The sequence below is a fragment of the Nannospalax galili genome, unplaced genomic scaffold (assembly GCF_000622305.1).
Source record: "Nannospalax galili isolate Female #2095 unplaced genomic scaffold, S.galili_v1.0 scaffold475, whole genome shotgun sequence".
Lineage (NCBI taxonomy): Eukaryota > Metazoa > Chordata > Mammalia > Rodentia > Spalacidae > Nannospalax > Nannospalax galili.
In genome coordinates this window covers 4,918,093-4,935,806 of record NW_008339435.1, presented here as the reverse complement: position 1 = coordinate 4,935,806, position 17,714 = coordinate 4,918,093, and the positions used below count along the sequence as shown (strand labels likewise).

Below are 17,714 nucleotides of genomic sequence, written 5' to 3'. Positions count from 1 at the left end.
CCTGCAGTCAGCCCACCTCTTCCTCACCTACCTACACTACTTCTCAGCAAGCAACTGACTTGTGGGTTTGCTCGTGAATTCTTGCTCTGTGAGTTTATTACAGAAAATGCCCAGCACCTAGCATACACCTGCACCTTCGCAGGTGTTCAATACAGGCTCATGCCCTGAATCCCTGAGATGTGCGGAGAGAGCTGCTCTCTCTCTCGGTTCCAGACACTCCAACCAGGGGCCATGTCAGTCCTGGGGAGTGACAAGTGTATTGAGAGCAGCCTCTTAGAAAATGAATATAGATTCTTCATTCTAAAACCAATTTCCAAGTGCGTTCTAGAAGGGCATGCAGAAATGAGGCCTGCTTCACAGAGTTAACGGCACTCACTTCCAACTGATGGCAGGTGACAAGAGACACGGGGAGACCTAATCAGACCTGATCCGGAGATTCTGTCTGGCAACAATAGCAAATGTGCAGCAGTGAAGCTCAGATTCCCCTTCTGGTTGCTGTCGGGTTTTCATAATAACCCAGGGTACACACACACACACACACACACACACATATATATATATATAAAATATTCAATTCCCCAGAGAATCTGGCCAATGCAGTGCCCACTCTCTTGTTTTTAATAATAATATTTTCTATTTAATCTATCCTAGAATTTTTGGAAGTTTTGTTCATTCCAAACTCAATGGAAAAAAATTAGCATTTAGATAGGATTGCACCAGCATTAAAATCAATTGAAATGGGAACGGGGTGGGGAGGGTTTGGGTTTCTTTCCACATAGGATGGCTCTGAGATGAATGACATCAGAGTTCCCAGTGAATGCCTCTCCCATGGCAGCCCTAAACCACAGGTCTCCTGAGCGAGCAGCATGTTCTTTATGTAAAAAGTCTGCTCCAAGCTCTCCCTCGCCGTTCTCCAGCAATAAACAATGAAAAGGCAACATAGGCAGAGGGTCTTCCTGTCCCTCGTGTGTAAATATGAAGTACACTTTGCTGCTTGATGGACCTTTTCTGCGTTCTTTTCCTTGCCCTGCTCCTCCCCAGCCACACCCTCAACCGACCGTAGTCCCAAATTCCAAACTCCTCAGAGCCTCGCACATTCACAGAGGTGCTCCTATTGGGGGCTGGAGAGATGGCTTGGTGATTAAGAGTGCTTGCTGCTCTTGTAGAGTACCTCGGTTCAGTTCCAAGCACCCACATGGCAGCTAATACCTGTTAAGACCAGTTCCAGGGGATTCAGTGCTCCCTTCTGACTTCCATGGGCACCAGGCACGCATGTGGTGCATGTACATGCAGGAAAACATACACATAAAATAAAAAGAAATAAATCCAAATTCAAAAAATACTTTATTTACTGTTTTTATTTTATGTGTATGAGTGTACTGCCTGTGTGTATGTAAGTGTACCTGTGTCATGCAGTCCCCACAGAGGTCAGAAGAAGGCTTTGGATCCCCTGGAACTAGAGTTACAGATGGATGTTAGGTGCCATGGGGGTGCTAGGAACCAAACCCAGGTCTTCTGCAAGAGCAGCTAGCACTCTTAACTACTGAGCTATCCATCTCTCTAGGTACCTAAAAACTTATTTAAAATGAAATGCTTCTATTTATTTGGCAAGTTTGGGGTTACAATTAGAAAGGGCTAGAAGGAAAGTACTCAGGTTCAGAATTAGCAGATTGTTCCCAACTTACTCCATGACTCTGCTTCCCCACCCAGAGGAGCTGGTCAAATCCTAAGGTGTTCTTGATTCCTATTTGGACAAGAAAAACCTTCATCTTTGTTAAGCTGAGGATTCTTTGCTGCCCCAGGGGAGAGTTTCAGGATTTGCCAGCAACATCCAGGAGTCTCTGTAATCTTGTACATCCCTGATTATGTCTCCTGGTGGGGAATTCTTGAAACAGTCATGCTCACAGAGCTCTCTCTAGAGTTTTGTTGCCTCTGGAGCCTTGTAAGCCAAACTCATGTTCTTTCTCATTTTGTTTTGCTGCTGCTCCTGGGACCCTCCAGACCACAGGAGTGAGATTCCTTTACTGCTGATTCATGTCTGTTGTCCTGACTTGCAAAACCCATTGATCTAAGTCCCTTATCAAAGCTCCATGTGTTGCTGCCGGCCACCGTCAACATTCTCTTCCTTAGCGTGCCTGTCCTGCTACTCTGTGCTTAGGTGTCTAGTCTCTGTCCCCCCAACCCCCTTTTCATTCTAGCCTCCATGTCACTGTCCTGACTTGCTCATTTGCATTTTTCCTCCTGACCAGAACATTTGATTCTTTTCTCTTCCAGGAAGATGATTTGAATGGGATCCATATTGTGGCCTTTGCAGAGAAGAGTGATCCAGGTAGGACACCCCCCACCCCAATCTGCTTAGCCATTAACATGAACTGGCTTCTCACCTTCCTGGGCTTTTACAGTTCCAATGCAACTGCAAGATATTGGGCCCCCTCTGGTGGTCACCTGGTAGGTATGAATCTGTCTTCGGTTGTAAATAGAGCTAAGGGAACAGATCAGAATATCAAACAAAGCCACAATCCTGAACATGTAACCCCAGCTTTTGGGAGAAGGCAGGAGGATCAACAGTTCACGGCCAACTTGGGTGATATGAGATTAGTTTGCTCAGCTGATCAAACTGAGAATGAACAAAGGCTGCTGGGGGCGGGTGGGGGGAGGACACAAAGCATCCTAGCCTTACAGTGTGTGTCTGTCTGTGGGGTGTCTGTGTGTCTGTGTGTGTTTGTGTGTTCCTGCTCACATTCAATTTTTATTTACCAATTTAGTGATCAAACCTACATAAATCACAATCCTACATTAACGGAATAACAGATGTATCCTTTCATCTGTGAAATATTATCTGTGCAAAGGAAACAGAATAGAGAATATCACCCGAAACAGTGAGAACAGGGCAAAGCAACAGCCTAGTTCAAAAAGTGCAAAATGACTCTACCAGTGAATGAGTCACTTAGTTTTATTTTTACAATATGAACAACTTTCCCTGGTATCCCTCTTATCAAGGCTGGTGGAGAGAGCAGTGTGAGAAAATGAGTGTTACAGGGGATGACATGCTGGGTCCTTGTGACAGTGATCCACCAGACAGAGAGGCTTCAGAGGGAAGGTGAAAGTGCAGAGAGGGAGGGAGGGTGGGGAGGCCTAGAACCATCCAGAATGGAACTTCATTTGGGATGCACAGCAGCCAGGCTTTGGGCATGAAGAATTGGACAGGAATTCCAAAGCCCAACAGAGCCCAAGACTGCAAGAGCCAAAGCCACCATGGGCTGACTCAGACAACATCTTCAGTAGCCTGTGATTTTATGAAGCTCCAAGGCAAGTCATGGTGGACCATCAGGCTTGGGAACCCTGCGTGTATATGGAATTTATCAGGAATCCTCAGCCTCTACCATAGGGAGATATCTAGAGAAGAGCTTCAGTAGAGGTTAGGATTAGGGCTAGGGATATGGCTCAGCTGGTAAAGTGCTTGCCTAGCATGCATGAAGCCCTGGGTTCAATCACCCACACTACAAAATACTGTGGTAGTGCATGCCTGAAGTTCAAGGTCAACCTCAGATAACATCCATTAAATTCAAGGCCAGGTTGGGCTACATGAAACCCCGTCTTTAAAAGAATATTTTAATTTGATATTCAGAAACAGATTCGGAATTTAACTGTGTCTAAGAGAACACAGTGGCACTGTGTAGAGTGGATGGATTATTTTATCCGTCAGTATCTGCCAGATTCTTGCAGTGCCTTGAGTGAGGTTTTGCATGTGCACAGAGCCATGTGGATGTCAGCACCATCTAATTCCAGAACATTTTCATCCACAATAGGATCACTCTCATTCTCTGTCCTCCAGTGATGACAACCACCAATGTCTTATCATCTCTCTATTCTGGACATTTCCTATAAAAGGAATCATTTGTATCTGGCATCTTTTCATTATCATGATGCTTTCAAAGTGTCTATCTATTAGGTAGCATCTGTATCATAGCTTCGTATTTATAGTATCTATTCATTATAGTATCTTCATGATAGTATCTATGTAATATCTTCATTATTTTTTAGGTCCAAGTAATATTCTCCTGCATCAAAACCAAATCATCTGAGAGTTTCTCTGATTTTTTTCATTAAATCTTTTGAATTTCTGTTCCTTTGCCAGATTTCCTAGCATAGACTTGCAGAGCTGGAAAGCCTCTTCAAGGAGATCTGGGCTTGTCCAAAAAATAAAAATAAAAAATAACAGTGTAGCATCAGTTTCTTTTCACAGATTCTGGCTACTCTGGGCTCCTGAATGAGAAAATTCCAAAGAAGCCAGTTACCTGTGGTTTACAGGCTCTCATCAGACAGAATGGGATCCCTGGTGTGTGAACAGAGATGGGGTGGCTTCTGGCAGCGGCCTGCTGGCCGGACTCCAGGGGGCTTCCTTCCCACCCTGCTGCCTGGCTTCCAGGGTTGCAGGGAGGCCTGTCTGGCTCCCTTGAACAATAGAACAAAGAGGCCTCCCTGAACTACAGAAACCTGTTTGACCGAGATTGCTGCCCTAATGAATCGAGCTTCTGAAACTACTTCCACCTCCTCCCTATGCAAATATCCCTGGGCCCCAAGCTCAGCCTTTTTCCCCAGAGCCCAAGCTGGGGCTTGTCAATGAGAAGTCCAGGGGTGCCTGAAGGGGGGTGGGTATGGAAATGAGGTCTTTTAGCTACCGGAGTACCTTTTCTGTTCAGGGATTTTGGTGAAAGTCCCTCACCTGGACTTGGTGGTCAGTCAGTGATTTATATAAATCTGGGGCAGAAGCCTGGCAGGGACACTGGGGAGTGCATTCCTCACAGGAAGTTCCTGGGATTCCTTTGCTCTTGTGATGTTATGGCCTAATCAGACTGCACCCATCTGCAGAAGGAGGAAGATTATCATCTTCATCAGACAGCTCTTCTTAAAGCTGGCAATACTGAAGAGCTTGTAGAGACAGTTGCATCAATCTGAGGCCACTCTGTGATAGGCATGTAATTATTATTGATTATTCAGGTGTTAGATGAGGAAAGTGAGTTGTAGAGGTTAACTAACTTGACCCTGTTGCCCACAGTCTCTAAGCCAAGGTCAACATTGCAGCACATCTTCCTGACCTCAAAATACATCGTGATTATGACAAAGGAGGTGGCAACCATCACTGTCACAACAGTCCCGTGAGGGAGGTTCTATTTTGATTCTCATTTTAGTTGAGGAAACCGAGGCTGAGGAAGGACCACTGACTGGGGAGCAAAGCAATGAAGCCAGGGCAGTCTGGCTTCCCATTCCACACCCTTAACCACAAGGCAGGCAGACTTGTATGCCTCTCAGAGACATCTACCATCCGGGTGATTGGTCGGTGCATCTCCCTCCTCCTCTCCAGCCTCTTTCCACTCTTCTCCCTCCAAGTTTTGAACCACAAGAAAATAGACACAGACAAGTTCAGAGGCATTGAGCTTGCTTTGCTGAGGGCTCCTGCTGGGTGCGGTCCTCCCTAGGATACCACTGTACAAAAGACAAAAGAGCAGGCTGGCAGCAAGCTCCAAGCAAGCCCAGTGCTGCTGCAGGGGCACGGGGAAGAGGCAAGAGTTGGCAGATCAGAAGAGGAAGCAAAGGATATGAGAAGCCAGCAGAGCCACCTGACAGCTTGAGCATCCAATCAATGAAGACAAGTCTGATGTCCTCCCAGCACCCACTGATGTTCCTACTTGTGGAATGTGAGCGTATAGAGAGCAACAGCACACATATGTCAGTGAACTCTCTCCTGGAAATTCCCACCTTCCCAGGCAGCTTGCCACTTCCAGAAGGTTGATGATTGGAGACTCTCCATGGGAGGAAGCAGTGACTGCTCCCCTAGTCCTACACCATCACCTGTAGGATTCTCTTGCTGTGAGTTTTTATCCCTTAGACCTGGCTGGAAAGGACGTTAGTACATTCCGGGACCCCTTGCACCTGCCTGCTACCTACTGCCACCCACCCTCCTCTGCCCGCACTTTCTCTGACTGAGCCTTCTGCACTCAGAGAACTAGCCATACCTGCTGGTTTGACAGGTTTGAAAATGAACAACTCTTCCTTGCTGTCCCCAGATATGTCTGCATCAGGCTGACATCTTCTTTGTAATACTTGATGAAAGGTTTGCCAAGCAGCGTTTCTACATGAACGCTCACTGGATGGAAATCCTCCAAGGGCACTGGGAATATTCACACTAACAAGCTGGAAATGCAAGGATGGGCTGCTGTCTGCGAGCAGTGAACTAATTTAGTGATGGGCCCTGGAAGGAATGCTCCAAAACCCCATTGCATCTGAGCTTTCCCTGCCCCAGGTTCTTGTAAAAATGGATTTGAAACCAATTGTCTCAAATAGGAACTCTCACTGTTTCTTTGAGCCTTTGCTAGATGCTGAATATTATTCCATATACCTAGCAAATAATCTTCATACCAACTCTGCAGGTAAGGACAGTTATGTCATATTCCCCCAATGTATAGTGAAGTCAAATAGCACCCCCAACTTACACGAATAGTAAGTGATAGAACTGGGGTGTCAAGCCAAGATTCCAGCCCTAATAACTGCACCACCCCTCCCGCCATGTTTCTTGACATTGTGAAGAGGTATTATTTGACTTTCCCTCACCAATTCTGGAATGCAAAGAGCAGAAGACAGAGCAGAAAAAGAAGGCTGGGTAAGAAATGGCAGGACCTGCCTGTGTCTCAGGTGCCATCTCAAAACCAAAGGACCCCATGGGGTCTCCTACTCCAACAGGCTATCTCACTATAATGGGTGTTTCTTGTCAGGGGAATTCCCAGACTTTTGGGTTCCTCTGAGTCTCCCCACAAAGCCCAGGGACAGAGGATTCTGCTTTTGGAGAGTTTCACACAACTGAGTGGGCTCTGGCCTGGGGACCACTGGGCTTTTCTGAGGGAGGACCCCAGGGCCTCATCTGCCTTATTTACCTTTGTGTGTCAGTACTTGGCTCTGGGTCTAAAGAACCTGGACACTTAAAACAGACCCACCTGAAGAAAAGGGCACATCCTTCCCATCAATGGAAGGAAAAGGATGAAAAGGAAAAGCCCAAGAGCTTTCTGCATGTGTCACACCATTTTTCTATGACAGTAATAGTGTCTTTTATTGTCAACAAGCCTGTCATGTATCGAGGCAACTGTTTTCTCCATTTTCAGAGGAAGAAATAGAGGTCCCATTAAGGAAGCTACAAAAGGTCTCCAAATTCACAGCCTAGTATCCTTTCCAGATACAACCTCCAAGCTACATGACGTTGGCCTCCAGCCTGCCTAGCTGTCCACCTGCTACCTGGATGATGGGAAGATCCCATTGTAGGACCAGAGGCAGAGACTCTGAGGTCCATAGCTGCCCATGGCATGGATTTCTTCAGCCTCCATGGACTGAGCACAGTCAGTAGCCCAGGAGGAGTCTGGGAGGCAAGTTCGGGGTGGGTGTTATGTTAGACCTGTGTACTCCTCAGCCAGGCTGGTCTCAGATACAAGTGCTTCTGAAAATTGGGTCTTGGTTGTGTGTGGCCTAGGCCTGGTCCCCCAGGGCCTGGTGTATGCTTATTCCTATCAATCTCTGCCAGGGGAGCAGGAAAGGATAATCACCAGGTTCTCTTCCCACAAAGATGTGATTCCCAGAGGCCACTTGCTTGTCGTGGGAAACCTGGCTCAACATGCATCCCTCAACGCTGGGTCCTGGACTTCTAGACCTGCAGTCTGAGTGGCTGGGAAGGAATGGCAATTCTCACAGCCTTCTTCTTTATTTAGACCGATCTTGGAGAGTCCAGGTTCACTCAGAGCATCACTGAGTTGACCTTCTCTCCCACTGGGACTGTGAAGTAGGACAGGGACTTTGCTCTGTGAGAATGGCAGAAGCAGCCCACCAGCATCAGGGCCACACCATGGACTGTCTCTTCCCTGACCTAGCCAGTGCCTCTTCAGGATAAAGTTTCACAGAAGGCTTGAGGTGCTCAGGCAGAGGCATGAAGGCAGAAGATGGCAGCAGCAACCTGGGTAGGAATTCTGGGACCTCAGAGGAAAGATGGATGGTAAATGGCTCTAGCTGTGCAGACTGAAGGCCTGAGTTAGGCTACTGGCTGTGCTGCCTACTCATTGATGACAGGGGAAAGTTACCTCCTTCAAACCCTCTGTAAAATAAAGGCAATAAAACCTTCCATCTAGACCAAATGCAAAGATTAAATGCAAAAATCTTTAGTGCCCAGTAAGTCCTCAAGAAATGCTCATGAGAGGAAAGCTGAGGTGGCGGGATGACAGACTTTTCGCATATAAAGAGCAAAAATGCCCCGTGTCTGTAAAGGAAGAGTTTGGTGTAGAAAGGGCGATTTCCACTGGATACAAAGAAAAGATTCTTGGCTGTTGGGATTAACAGCCGTGGACTCAGCCTTTAGAAGACTCAAAGGGATCTACCCTGAAAACATAAGAGAAAGACAGACAGGTGTTTCAAGTGGGGCCTCTTCAGCAAGCTGGCTACCGGGAACACTGGAGAATCTCTTCTGGTCTTGGGACTCTCTTGGCTGAGTCCCTGATGGCTTCAGAGAATAATTCTCTAGCTGTTATGCCTAAACAGCTTTAAGCCTCCAAGTGTCTGGATAGTACTTGCCCCCCTTTTAGTCTGTCTATGTCAGATTACGGGTTATTCCTTCTGAAAGCTGGAAGGTCACAATCTAAAAATGTCTCTGAGCTAGGTCCATTGTTGATAAAGGAAACATGATTGAGAGTCCAGGTGTGTCCTAGCTGTGAGCTTACCATGGCATCCCAAAGTGAAGCAGGCCTCCCACTCCTGCTTCCTTGTCAAACAGGGAGACCGATTGATGGTAACTATTTTCCTTTTCTAAGGCACCTGCTGTTTTACAAAGCATTGCAAGCTTTCTGCACGAGAAAATGTAGCTTACAACTTACGATGTTCGTGTTTCTCACTGAGGTCGTGTGACAATGGCTTAGCTACCTTAACTTCCCAGATGGATGAGGAGCCATTAAAACAGGTCTGCTCAAGGCTGGGCACTGAAAAACCCTGAATCAGGCATGCCCATGTGGGCTAATGCTTTACGAGCAATGGAATTAAGCCTGGCTTGGACCCAGCTCATAACTTCAGCATCTGGCACAGCTGGTCTTGGAGCCTTCTGTCAGAGGGCAAGCAGCAAGAGCCAGACAACATCACCCCCTGTACTACTGTCTTGGGTAACTTTTTATGAGCATCCAAGCCAGCATATAACCTTATCTTGGAACCCAGGTCGGCACACAGATGTACATGTATTGAATGAACAGATAAATGCTTAGAGGCTTCTTCAGCTTCCTCATGTTTTAGGACTGTCAGATCATGGAGGAAGAATCCTGGCTGAGCCTTTCTATGTGCCAGACACAGAGAATGTCAGAGATACTCATTAATGGAAAGCCATCCTATGAAATAGCTATTATTGGGGGTTAGCAAGATGGCTCAGTGGGTAAAGGCACTTGCCACCAAGCCTGATAATCTGAGTTAGAGCCTTAGGACCCATGTGATGGAAGGAGATAACTGACTCCAGCAAGCAGTCCTCTGACCTACACACATACACACACACACACACACACACACACACACACAAAAGGAAGGAAGGAAGGAAGGAAGAAGGAAGGAAGGAAGGAAGGAAGAGAAAGAAAGAAAGAAAGAAAGAAAGAAAGAAAGAAAGAAAGAAAGAAAAGCAACTTTAAAACAGCTATTATTATCACCAATCCATTTTACTCACGAGGAAATGGGACATTTAAACAACTTGACTTAAGTAATACTATAAGTGATCTCGACTAATGTCACTTGGATACTAGCGTTTAAGTGTTACACTGGGCTGTCTCTCTGAATTAAGTTCTCCACTCTGATAATGAAACCACCTGGGCTGCACACAGATGCCCATTATGGAGTTCCTCACCCTTGATATCACCAGGCTGTCCTTGGAACTTGAGCCAACTACTCTGTCTTTAATATCAATGTTACTCATTTTTTCCTGGGAATACATTTTGAGCTTTCCTTGTTCCTCTCTAGACATGAAGAATACTCTCTACATACATACAAACATACCCTTTCATAATCTTAAAAATAGGAATTGAGTCACCTTTGAAATTTTTTGTTTGCACAAAGACTTTAGTCTATTTTTTTTTTCTTGTAGAACCCAAATTTTATTCCTTCTACCCTTTTCTTTTTGTCTCAGCTCCTGCTCTAGGATGAAAACTGGAAGGGTGAATATTTGTTCTTGTATCTAACATTCAGTTTTGAGAAATCCCACATGGAAATCCCAATAGTATGCGAGCTTTTCCATCAGAACACAGCAGCGCTGCACAGCATGCTCAGCTTACAGGTCTGGTCACAGGCTGGCCCGCTGCAGCCCTGGCTTGGGGACTCACTGTTGTCCATTCAGGGTGGTCAGACTGAAGTTGCACCTCAAACTTACTTGAACTTGGTCTGCATTGTTGAACTTCACCGTCTCTGAAACCAGAGGACTGGCCACATCACCTCCATTATTATTCCTGTCTGCTCTGATGCACGAGGGACTGACAGCCGGTGTTTTGGGGGAGGAGTTCCCTCTTTCGGTCTATGCATTATGATCCATAAATCCACAGGTAACTCTGTGGATTTCTGTATTTCCTTCTCCTGGGACATGACCATAAGCCCAGAGGATGAGCCATGGTGTGCCCAGAGAGCAGTAATGAGGGTCTGGGGCGGGCGTTACACTTCATTGTCTCGGTTATACTTACAGGCAGCAGGTGCAGAATTCTCTCTTCCCTCTCCCATCCCTAAAACAGCAGATATATGAACTCTAAAGCCCATCCTACACAGAGGTTGTAAATCTCAGACCACAAATTCAGCTATCCAAGACATGTAGCCTTATTGTTTAGAACTAAACCTACATTTCTGTTTTGAGCTGTAAACCACTGAATGATGGAAGCTGGTTTGATAACTGGTCTTCTAGCCTGACCCAGCCATCCTGGCACCAAGACATGGGCTGGGTGGAATCATCATCATCTTTGCATGCTGGCATCTGTTGAAAAGGCTGTTGTTGCATCCTCCCCGTGGTCCTTGTTCTGAGTGGGTCACCGATGGCCCTCTCCTCCCACCTGCAGGACATCATCCAATTTGCCCTCCTCGTATCTCTCCCCATAGTCTAAGAAGCACAGGCTGTGGGCTTTCCTGCCTGAGTGCAGGGCTGGAGAGGCAGTGCCAAGGGTTTACAGAATCTCTTACTGAATGTTCTTTCAAACTTTTTGCTTATGGCAAAAATTGTATGCTGCAAAGCTTAGGCTTGAAATGCAGAAGGCTTGTCTCTGCTTTTCCTATGAATCATCCCTCCCCAGGGGCAGAGACTGCTGCTGACAGTGTACAGAGAAGGCAGGGTGCATGTGGAGCTGGTTTGAGATTGGAACCAGGAATTAACAACTATGGTGTGGAACAGGGGGCCACTGACTTACTTTGAAGGTGTTGGGAACTCCAGGTTGCAGTTGGTTCCTAGAGCAGATGTTGTAGGGGAATTCAGGGAGGGCACATGCTTGGAATGTACAGGACCACTGGGGACAGGCAGAGGGGGTCCTCTGTTCTAGGACTGACCTTTCTTACCAGGTCCACTTGGTTTTCACCTGCTCATGAACAAATGGAGCTGAGCCTTCAGTTAGAAATAAGCCACTTCCCCATAACCTTCTCATTTCTTTGTTCAAAATTGCTATTGTTTTCTCTGTATAAGCTCCTTTGTGTTAGTGGCTCTGTCATCTGACTCATTTTATAGACTAGCTCTATAATTGAGGGTATGCACCAGATGGCCAAGAAAGCTTTGTGGAAAAACCACGCTCTCGTTCTCCACGTGAGAAGCTGCATACGTGTAGGGGTGACTCAACCTTCTTGACTCCTATTCAGATGGTTATGAGTTCCTGGAGATCCTGAAACAGGTTGCCAGGGACAACACCGACAACCCTGACCTGAGCATCTTGTGGATTGACCCAGATGACTTTCCTCTGGTGAGTGGCTCAGGCCAAGGCCTCATCCCTGTTGGCCTTCACAGCCCTTTGTTTGTGTTTAGCACAAAGCCCTCGAGTGTGAAGGATGAGCCAAAACAGCTGAAGGGCTTGAAGAAACCCAGAGGTCACTGGACATTAATTGGGGAATCCAGGGTCTTAATGTGGCATTGAACTTGGTTGCACATTCACTGAAATGATCAGTCGCTTCCCAGAGCTCAAGAGTTAGAAACTCTTGGAGGAGTGCTCCGAGGCAAGCTGGGTGCTTTCTGCCTGCCAACAGCAATCCAGACCCCTCATGTCACCATTACACTGACACTCCAGAGGCAAGTTGAATTACTAGGGAATGGAAGCCAAAGGTGAATACTTTGCAGAATTAAGAACTGAGTGGAGAGACGGAGCAAGCTCTCTGGGGGTAGAGAAGATGCCTGATTTGTTTGTCATGAGCTCCCTAGAACTTGGCATGGTATCTAACACATATGGAAAGCACAAGAACTTCATCATCCCAGTGCTAGTCAGTGTCTAGGGACAACAGCAAGGACACTTTGATCTCTCTTAGTTTTGAACAGAATTCAGAATTCATATAATACATGAACCCTGGTGGAAGCTATGTTATCTGTTGTAACTAACATTCTCTACTGGCCAAGTTCAATGCTACACCAAGGGCCAGAATTTCCCATACTACATGGGGCAGAACCTGGGTCTCTGCAGATGCCTTGGAGACTGAATAGCAATAGGTTATTTTCAAGATCCTCGTAGCTAATACCCTCAACAGCTCTTAAAGCAGGTACTATTATAATTCCTGTCCCAACGAGGAAGGGTAACTCTTGGGGAGGTTAAAGCTAGTAGATGTGGTAATCCAACCCAGATCTGTTGTGGTGTCAAAGTCTGGTATATTGCTTCTGGTAGGGCTAACTGCCTACAATTAGTACTAGTTTGGTTACTCTCTGACTGTAAATGCAGCTGTGTCTTCTAGGAAGTATTAGTTGCACTGGTCATGACTGGTTGAAACAATGATTGAACAAAAAATTGACACCAAATCCTACAAAAAGAAAAGGTGAGCTGGGCATGGTGGCACACGCCTTTAGTCCCAGCACTTGGGAGGCAGAGGCAGGTGAATCTCTGTAAGTTCAAGGCCAGCCTGAGTTCCAGGCCCGCTTAGGCTACAGGGGGTCCCTGTCTCAAAAAGACAAAAAGAAAAAGAATCAAAGGCAGAGACTTCCATGATATTTGAGGTCAATGGCATAATTCTGGGTAATTGAAAGAAAGTCCTGACCATGTAGGCATATAGGACAGCTTTGTTGATCTAGCAGAGTCTGCTGGGCATATTACTAGTTTACCTATACTATTTTATTATATAAACTTGCAAATGGTCTGTAATTCTTTTGGCCAATTCTATATCTGCCTTGATGTTTTGCAAAGTAAATTTTAGACAATTCCAATTTCCAGATTCTTGAACATCCCAGTCCCTATCAGGCCCTGTTATTTACTTGGGAGACTGTCTGTCCCTGAGCATCTCCATTCTCTTAGCCACATGGTCTTTCAGCCCATTAGTCCTCCCCAGCCGAAGATTTGTTTTCATGGAACCTATGCGGGGCTAAATGAAGAAACCTACCTTGTGTTTATACTTTATGCCAAGTTACAGCCTACCACTGCTCTCCCAGCCATCTCATGTGGCAGAACGGCACAAGATAAGGCGTTTTTAGACATTGAAAGACAGGTGGAGAAAAATGGCCCTTTCATTACTTAGAAACTATAAAAGAGTCACAATCTGGGAATTAACCTTGAGCCATCTCTGTGATAGTCTTCTTAGAGTTGTGGAAGCATTTATGTTACATGTTGTCATCGCTAGTGCTATATCTTTTATTTAATGCTAAAGTGATTTAGGGTTGGGGTTAAGTCTTCAATTCCCTAAGTGCCCACAGCCATTTTAAAGGTATTCAACCAATCACAATCTAGTTGCTGTGGTAGGATGGCAGGTAAATTCAGTGACTTTTCCAGGGAAAGCCCTCTGCCCTCTGTCTAACCTGATCTTTTCATTACTGCAGCTTGTTGCTTACTGGGAGAAGACTTTCAAGATTGACCTGTTCAAGCCTCAGATTGGAGTGGTGAATGTAACAGATGTGAGTATCTCCAAGAAGCCTTGCTCGGGTGCTTTCAGCTGCCCTGTAACTGCTCTCAGCTGCTATGCAACTGCAACTACAAGATCACATTGGAGTCCACAGCAGCAAGCTGAACTCCTAGTCTTTTTCCAAACTCAGGAAGCTTGCCTATGTGGCCCAAAGCTGGTCTCTGAGCCAGTTCCAACCTGTGGTCCCATAGCTTTCTCCGTTAGTGCATTTCCTTGTTTATGGAGCCAGCCTGATCTGACTCATTAACCTGGAACTTTCTACTCAAGAAAATACTCTTGTACCCACTCCCAAAGGCACAAAACAAGGTTTCCTTACATAAGGGAACTCACGCCTGGAGCTGTCATTGCACAATGGAGATGGAGAGGGCCAGAGGCCCATGCTAGCCACCACTCATCTTACAAGTCAGGAGACCCTGACGACAGAACGGGATCCTCAGAACAGTTCAGGCAGTGATGAGCTGAGGGCAGAGACTGAGGTGAATTGACAGTGTGAAGAAATTCTGACTCAGTCCAGACATATGATGCAAAGTTCACTATACCAGGACAAAAGTAGGGGCAGATACAACCAGGTGAACAGTGAGCAGAAGGAGCTATAATGGAGGGCCCATTGCAGCCATTACTCCAGACAGAATCTCTTATAAAAAGGGGCCAATTATCAATGTCTCTTTGCCCTTTGCTAAATGTTCTATAATTCCATACATTCATTTACTTTGAGAAGTACTTTTAAAATTATTATTATTATTATTATTATTATTATTTTGGTTTTTTTGAGACAGGGTCTCCCTTATAGCCCCAGCTGGTCTGGAACTCACTATGTAGACCAGGCTGACCTTGAACTTACAGAAATCTACCTGCTTTTGCCTCCTGAGTGCTGGGATTAAAGGCATGTGTCACCATGCACAGCTTTTTGTGTTATATATTGTTCTAGGTTTGTTTTTTTTTTCTGTTGCTGTGATAAAATATCACATCAAAAAGCAACTTGAGGAGGAAAGGGTTTACTTGGCTTATAGGTTATAGATCATCATCAAGGGAAGCCAAAGCAGGAACCTGAGGCAGGAACCTGGAGGCAGGAACTGAAGCAGAGAATATGGAAAAATGCTACTTACTGACTTGCTCCCTCTGGCTTGCTCGGCTAAGTTTTTTACATAGCCCAGGCCCACCTGTCTAGGGTTGGCACAACCCACAGTGGGCTGAGCCTTCCTATATCAATTACCAGATTAGAAAATGCCTCATAGACATGGCCTCAGACCAATCTGATTAGGAAATTCTTTGGTTGAGGTTCCCTCTTTCCAGAGGACTAGGTTTGTGTCAGGCTGACAGCTGAAGGCTGAAGTTAATTATGACACTTATTTATTTATCTATTGTATATGTGTGTATGTGTGTGTCTTCACATGCACATGTGTGTCAAGTTGTCAGAGGACAACTTGAGGGAGTCAGTTCTCTCCTTCTATCATGTGGGTCCTTGAGATTGATCTTAAATTGTCAGGCTCGGCCCCACCTGATGAGCCATCTCATTGGTCCCTTTACAATAATGTTTAATAATAATTTTAAAAGTCTGCTAAAGTTAAACCTTTTAAAAAATAGCATAATAGGATATGAAAAGGATAAAGTTTTCCCACTGCTATGAGTCCATCCTTAGTTCCAGTTCCTAAGGAACAGTTATATGAATATCTTACCATAAATTTCACATATATGAATATATTTATACATATATATTCTGTTGCACAATAGAATGCACATTTCCTTTTCTGTTATAGAAACAGGAGATTGTGTATGCCATTCTGCAGGTTGACATTTCCATTTAGTGATCAGCATTCATTCTTGGTGGGTGTGAGAGACCAGGAAGCCCACTCAGCACAGCTACTCAGAACCACCCAGTCTGGCTCAACCTTGATGCACTGACTCACTGGTTCATTCTGTTCCTCACTGCAGGCTGACAGTGTCTGGATGGAGATCCCGGATGATGATGACCTCCCCACAGCTGAGGAGCTAGAAGACTGGATTGAGGATGTGCTTTCTGGAAAGATCAACACTGAAGATGATGACAATGAAGATGAAGATGATGATGGCGATAATGACAATGACGACGATGATGATAACTCTGATGAAGAGGATAACGATGACAGTGATGATGATGATGACGATGATGATGAATAGCTCCAGCCACATATGGTTTTGATGAGAACAATATCCTAACTACCTACTACCACATAGACAGCCTAAGGGTCAGCGAGCAGCTAGTCAGCCCTTTTCCTTCTCCGGTGTGCTTTCCTAGTCCCTTCTCATCAGGAGTTGTACATTTTTCAACAAATGCCTTTCCAAATCTAGCCGTCCCACTCCACAGGAATGGGAAGGGAATGAGTGGTTCCCATGCTGACTTCTTGTAACCATCAACGAACAAACAGTTCTTACCCCTTCCTAGTCCATCAGGGGGTCATGGCCGTACGGGTATCGGAAGTCTAGGGACAATAATCCCCTGACATCTCTACTCAAGTTTACTTATTCTCTTTAATTTTGATGGTACCAGAACTGATAGTTTTCTAGTCACAATCAGGGAGCAACCTTCTTATCAGAGCCTAGAAAGGACACATGACTAATCAATTTGGCCCAAAAGCCAGAACATTGCTGAACTTAGATCCAAGCCTTTGGATGGCTATCAAGAATCCTTGAAACATATGCATCACCATCAGTTCTAGCATATTAGATACTGAGTAGGGGTCAGTTTTCTCTTTGAACTTCCCACTAGGTGGGAGAGGAGAGAGGCTGAAGGATGAAAGGTCTTTGGTTTTTCTGATGGAGGCGAGTTCAGGTCTCTGGATGTGTCCCCTGGCCGCTTAGCTTAAGCTGGGAACCAAGTGCTCCTTCTCTGTCACTGCTAGTGAGCTGTCCCATTTTGAATGAAAGGCTGCTTTATCCAATGGTCAATTAACTCTCCATTCATCAGCACTCCCACGGTTGACCGGGGCAGCAATAATTAGAGTTCATGATGCCCCGAGGCACTGAAAAAAAATCACCAAGTGCCTTTCGAACTGTCTGGAAGTTACATTGTGCTTGGTAGTTTTAGTTGCCAAGTGTTCTAAGTTATTTTCTCAATCTGTTAACACATGTAAGACACTGTGCAAAATTACTTTTGAAATTAGAGCATTCCTTTTATGGGATAGTAGTAAGTTAACTGTCATTAAACTATTGTTTTGAAAAAGATTGAGACTTTCTTGGTAACCCTGTCCTGGTCTTTCTGACCTTGTTCACCCTCTCTTTTCTGCACTTCTACCTCTCTACCCTCTGCTTCCTCTTCTACACCCTCTTCGTCTACCTTTCTTTCTTTTCCAGGGTTAGCATTCCATGATGCTTCTCAACTCTATGCATGTTTTCAGGCATGATGCTTCTCAACTCTATGCATGTTTCCATGTATCCATGCCCATCAACTACCACCTGTGCATTAATGTCCTCCAAATATGGGTCTCTAACCTTGACCTGACTCCTTAGTTTGAGACTCACTTGTATGCTAGACAAGTACTCTGAACAACACAACAAAGCTTGAACCCATTCCATTCCCCCATAAACTTCTCTTCCGCCTCTTCATGGAGTCCTAGTTTGGATGAGTG

The 17,714-nt window shown here is 45.4% G+C and overlaps 1 protein-coding gene across 2 annotated transcripts in view; it reads left to right on the top strand.

The window, feature by feature from the left end:
- The window catches only part of Casq2 (calsequestrin 2), a 58,662-nt gene extending 41,417 nt beyond the window's left edge, over positions 1-17,245 (top strand). The window contains exons 8-12 of one of the 2 annotated variants that reach the window (XM_008834018.2): positions 2,002-2,010; positions 2,275-2,329; positions 11,881-11,981; positions 14,027-14,101; positions 16,042-17,245. In XM_008834018.2, coding sequence (XP_008832240.1) covers positions 2,002-2,010; positions 2,275-2,329; positions 11,881-11,981; positions 14,027-14,101; positions 16,042-16,266 — 465 coding nt within the window. In that variant the 3' untranslated portion in view covers positions 16,267-17,245. The remainder of the gene's footprint in view (positions 1-2,001; positions 2,011-2,274; positions 2,330-11,880; positions 11,982-14,026; positions 14,102-16,041) is intronic. The other variant, XM_008834019.2, reaches the window with a different exon arrangement.
- Positions 17,246-17,714: the final 469 nt, after the last annotated feature.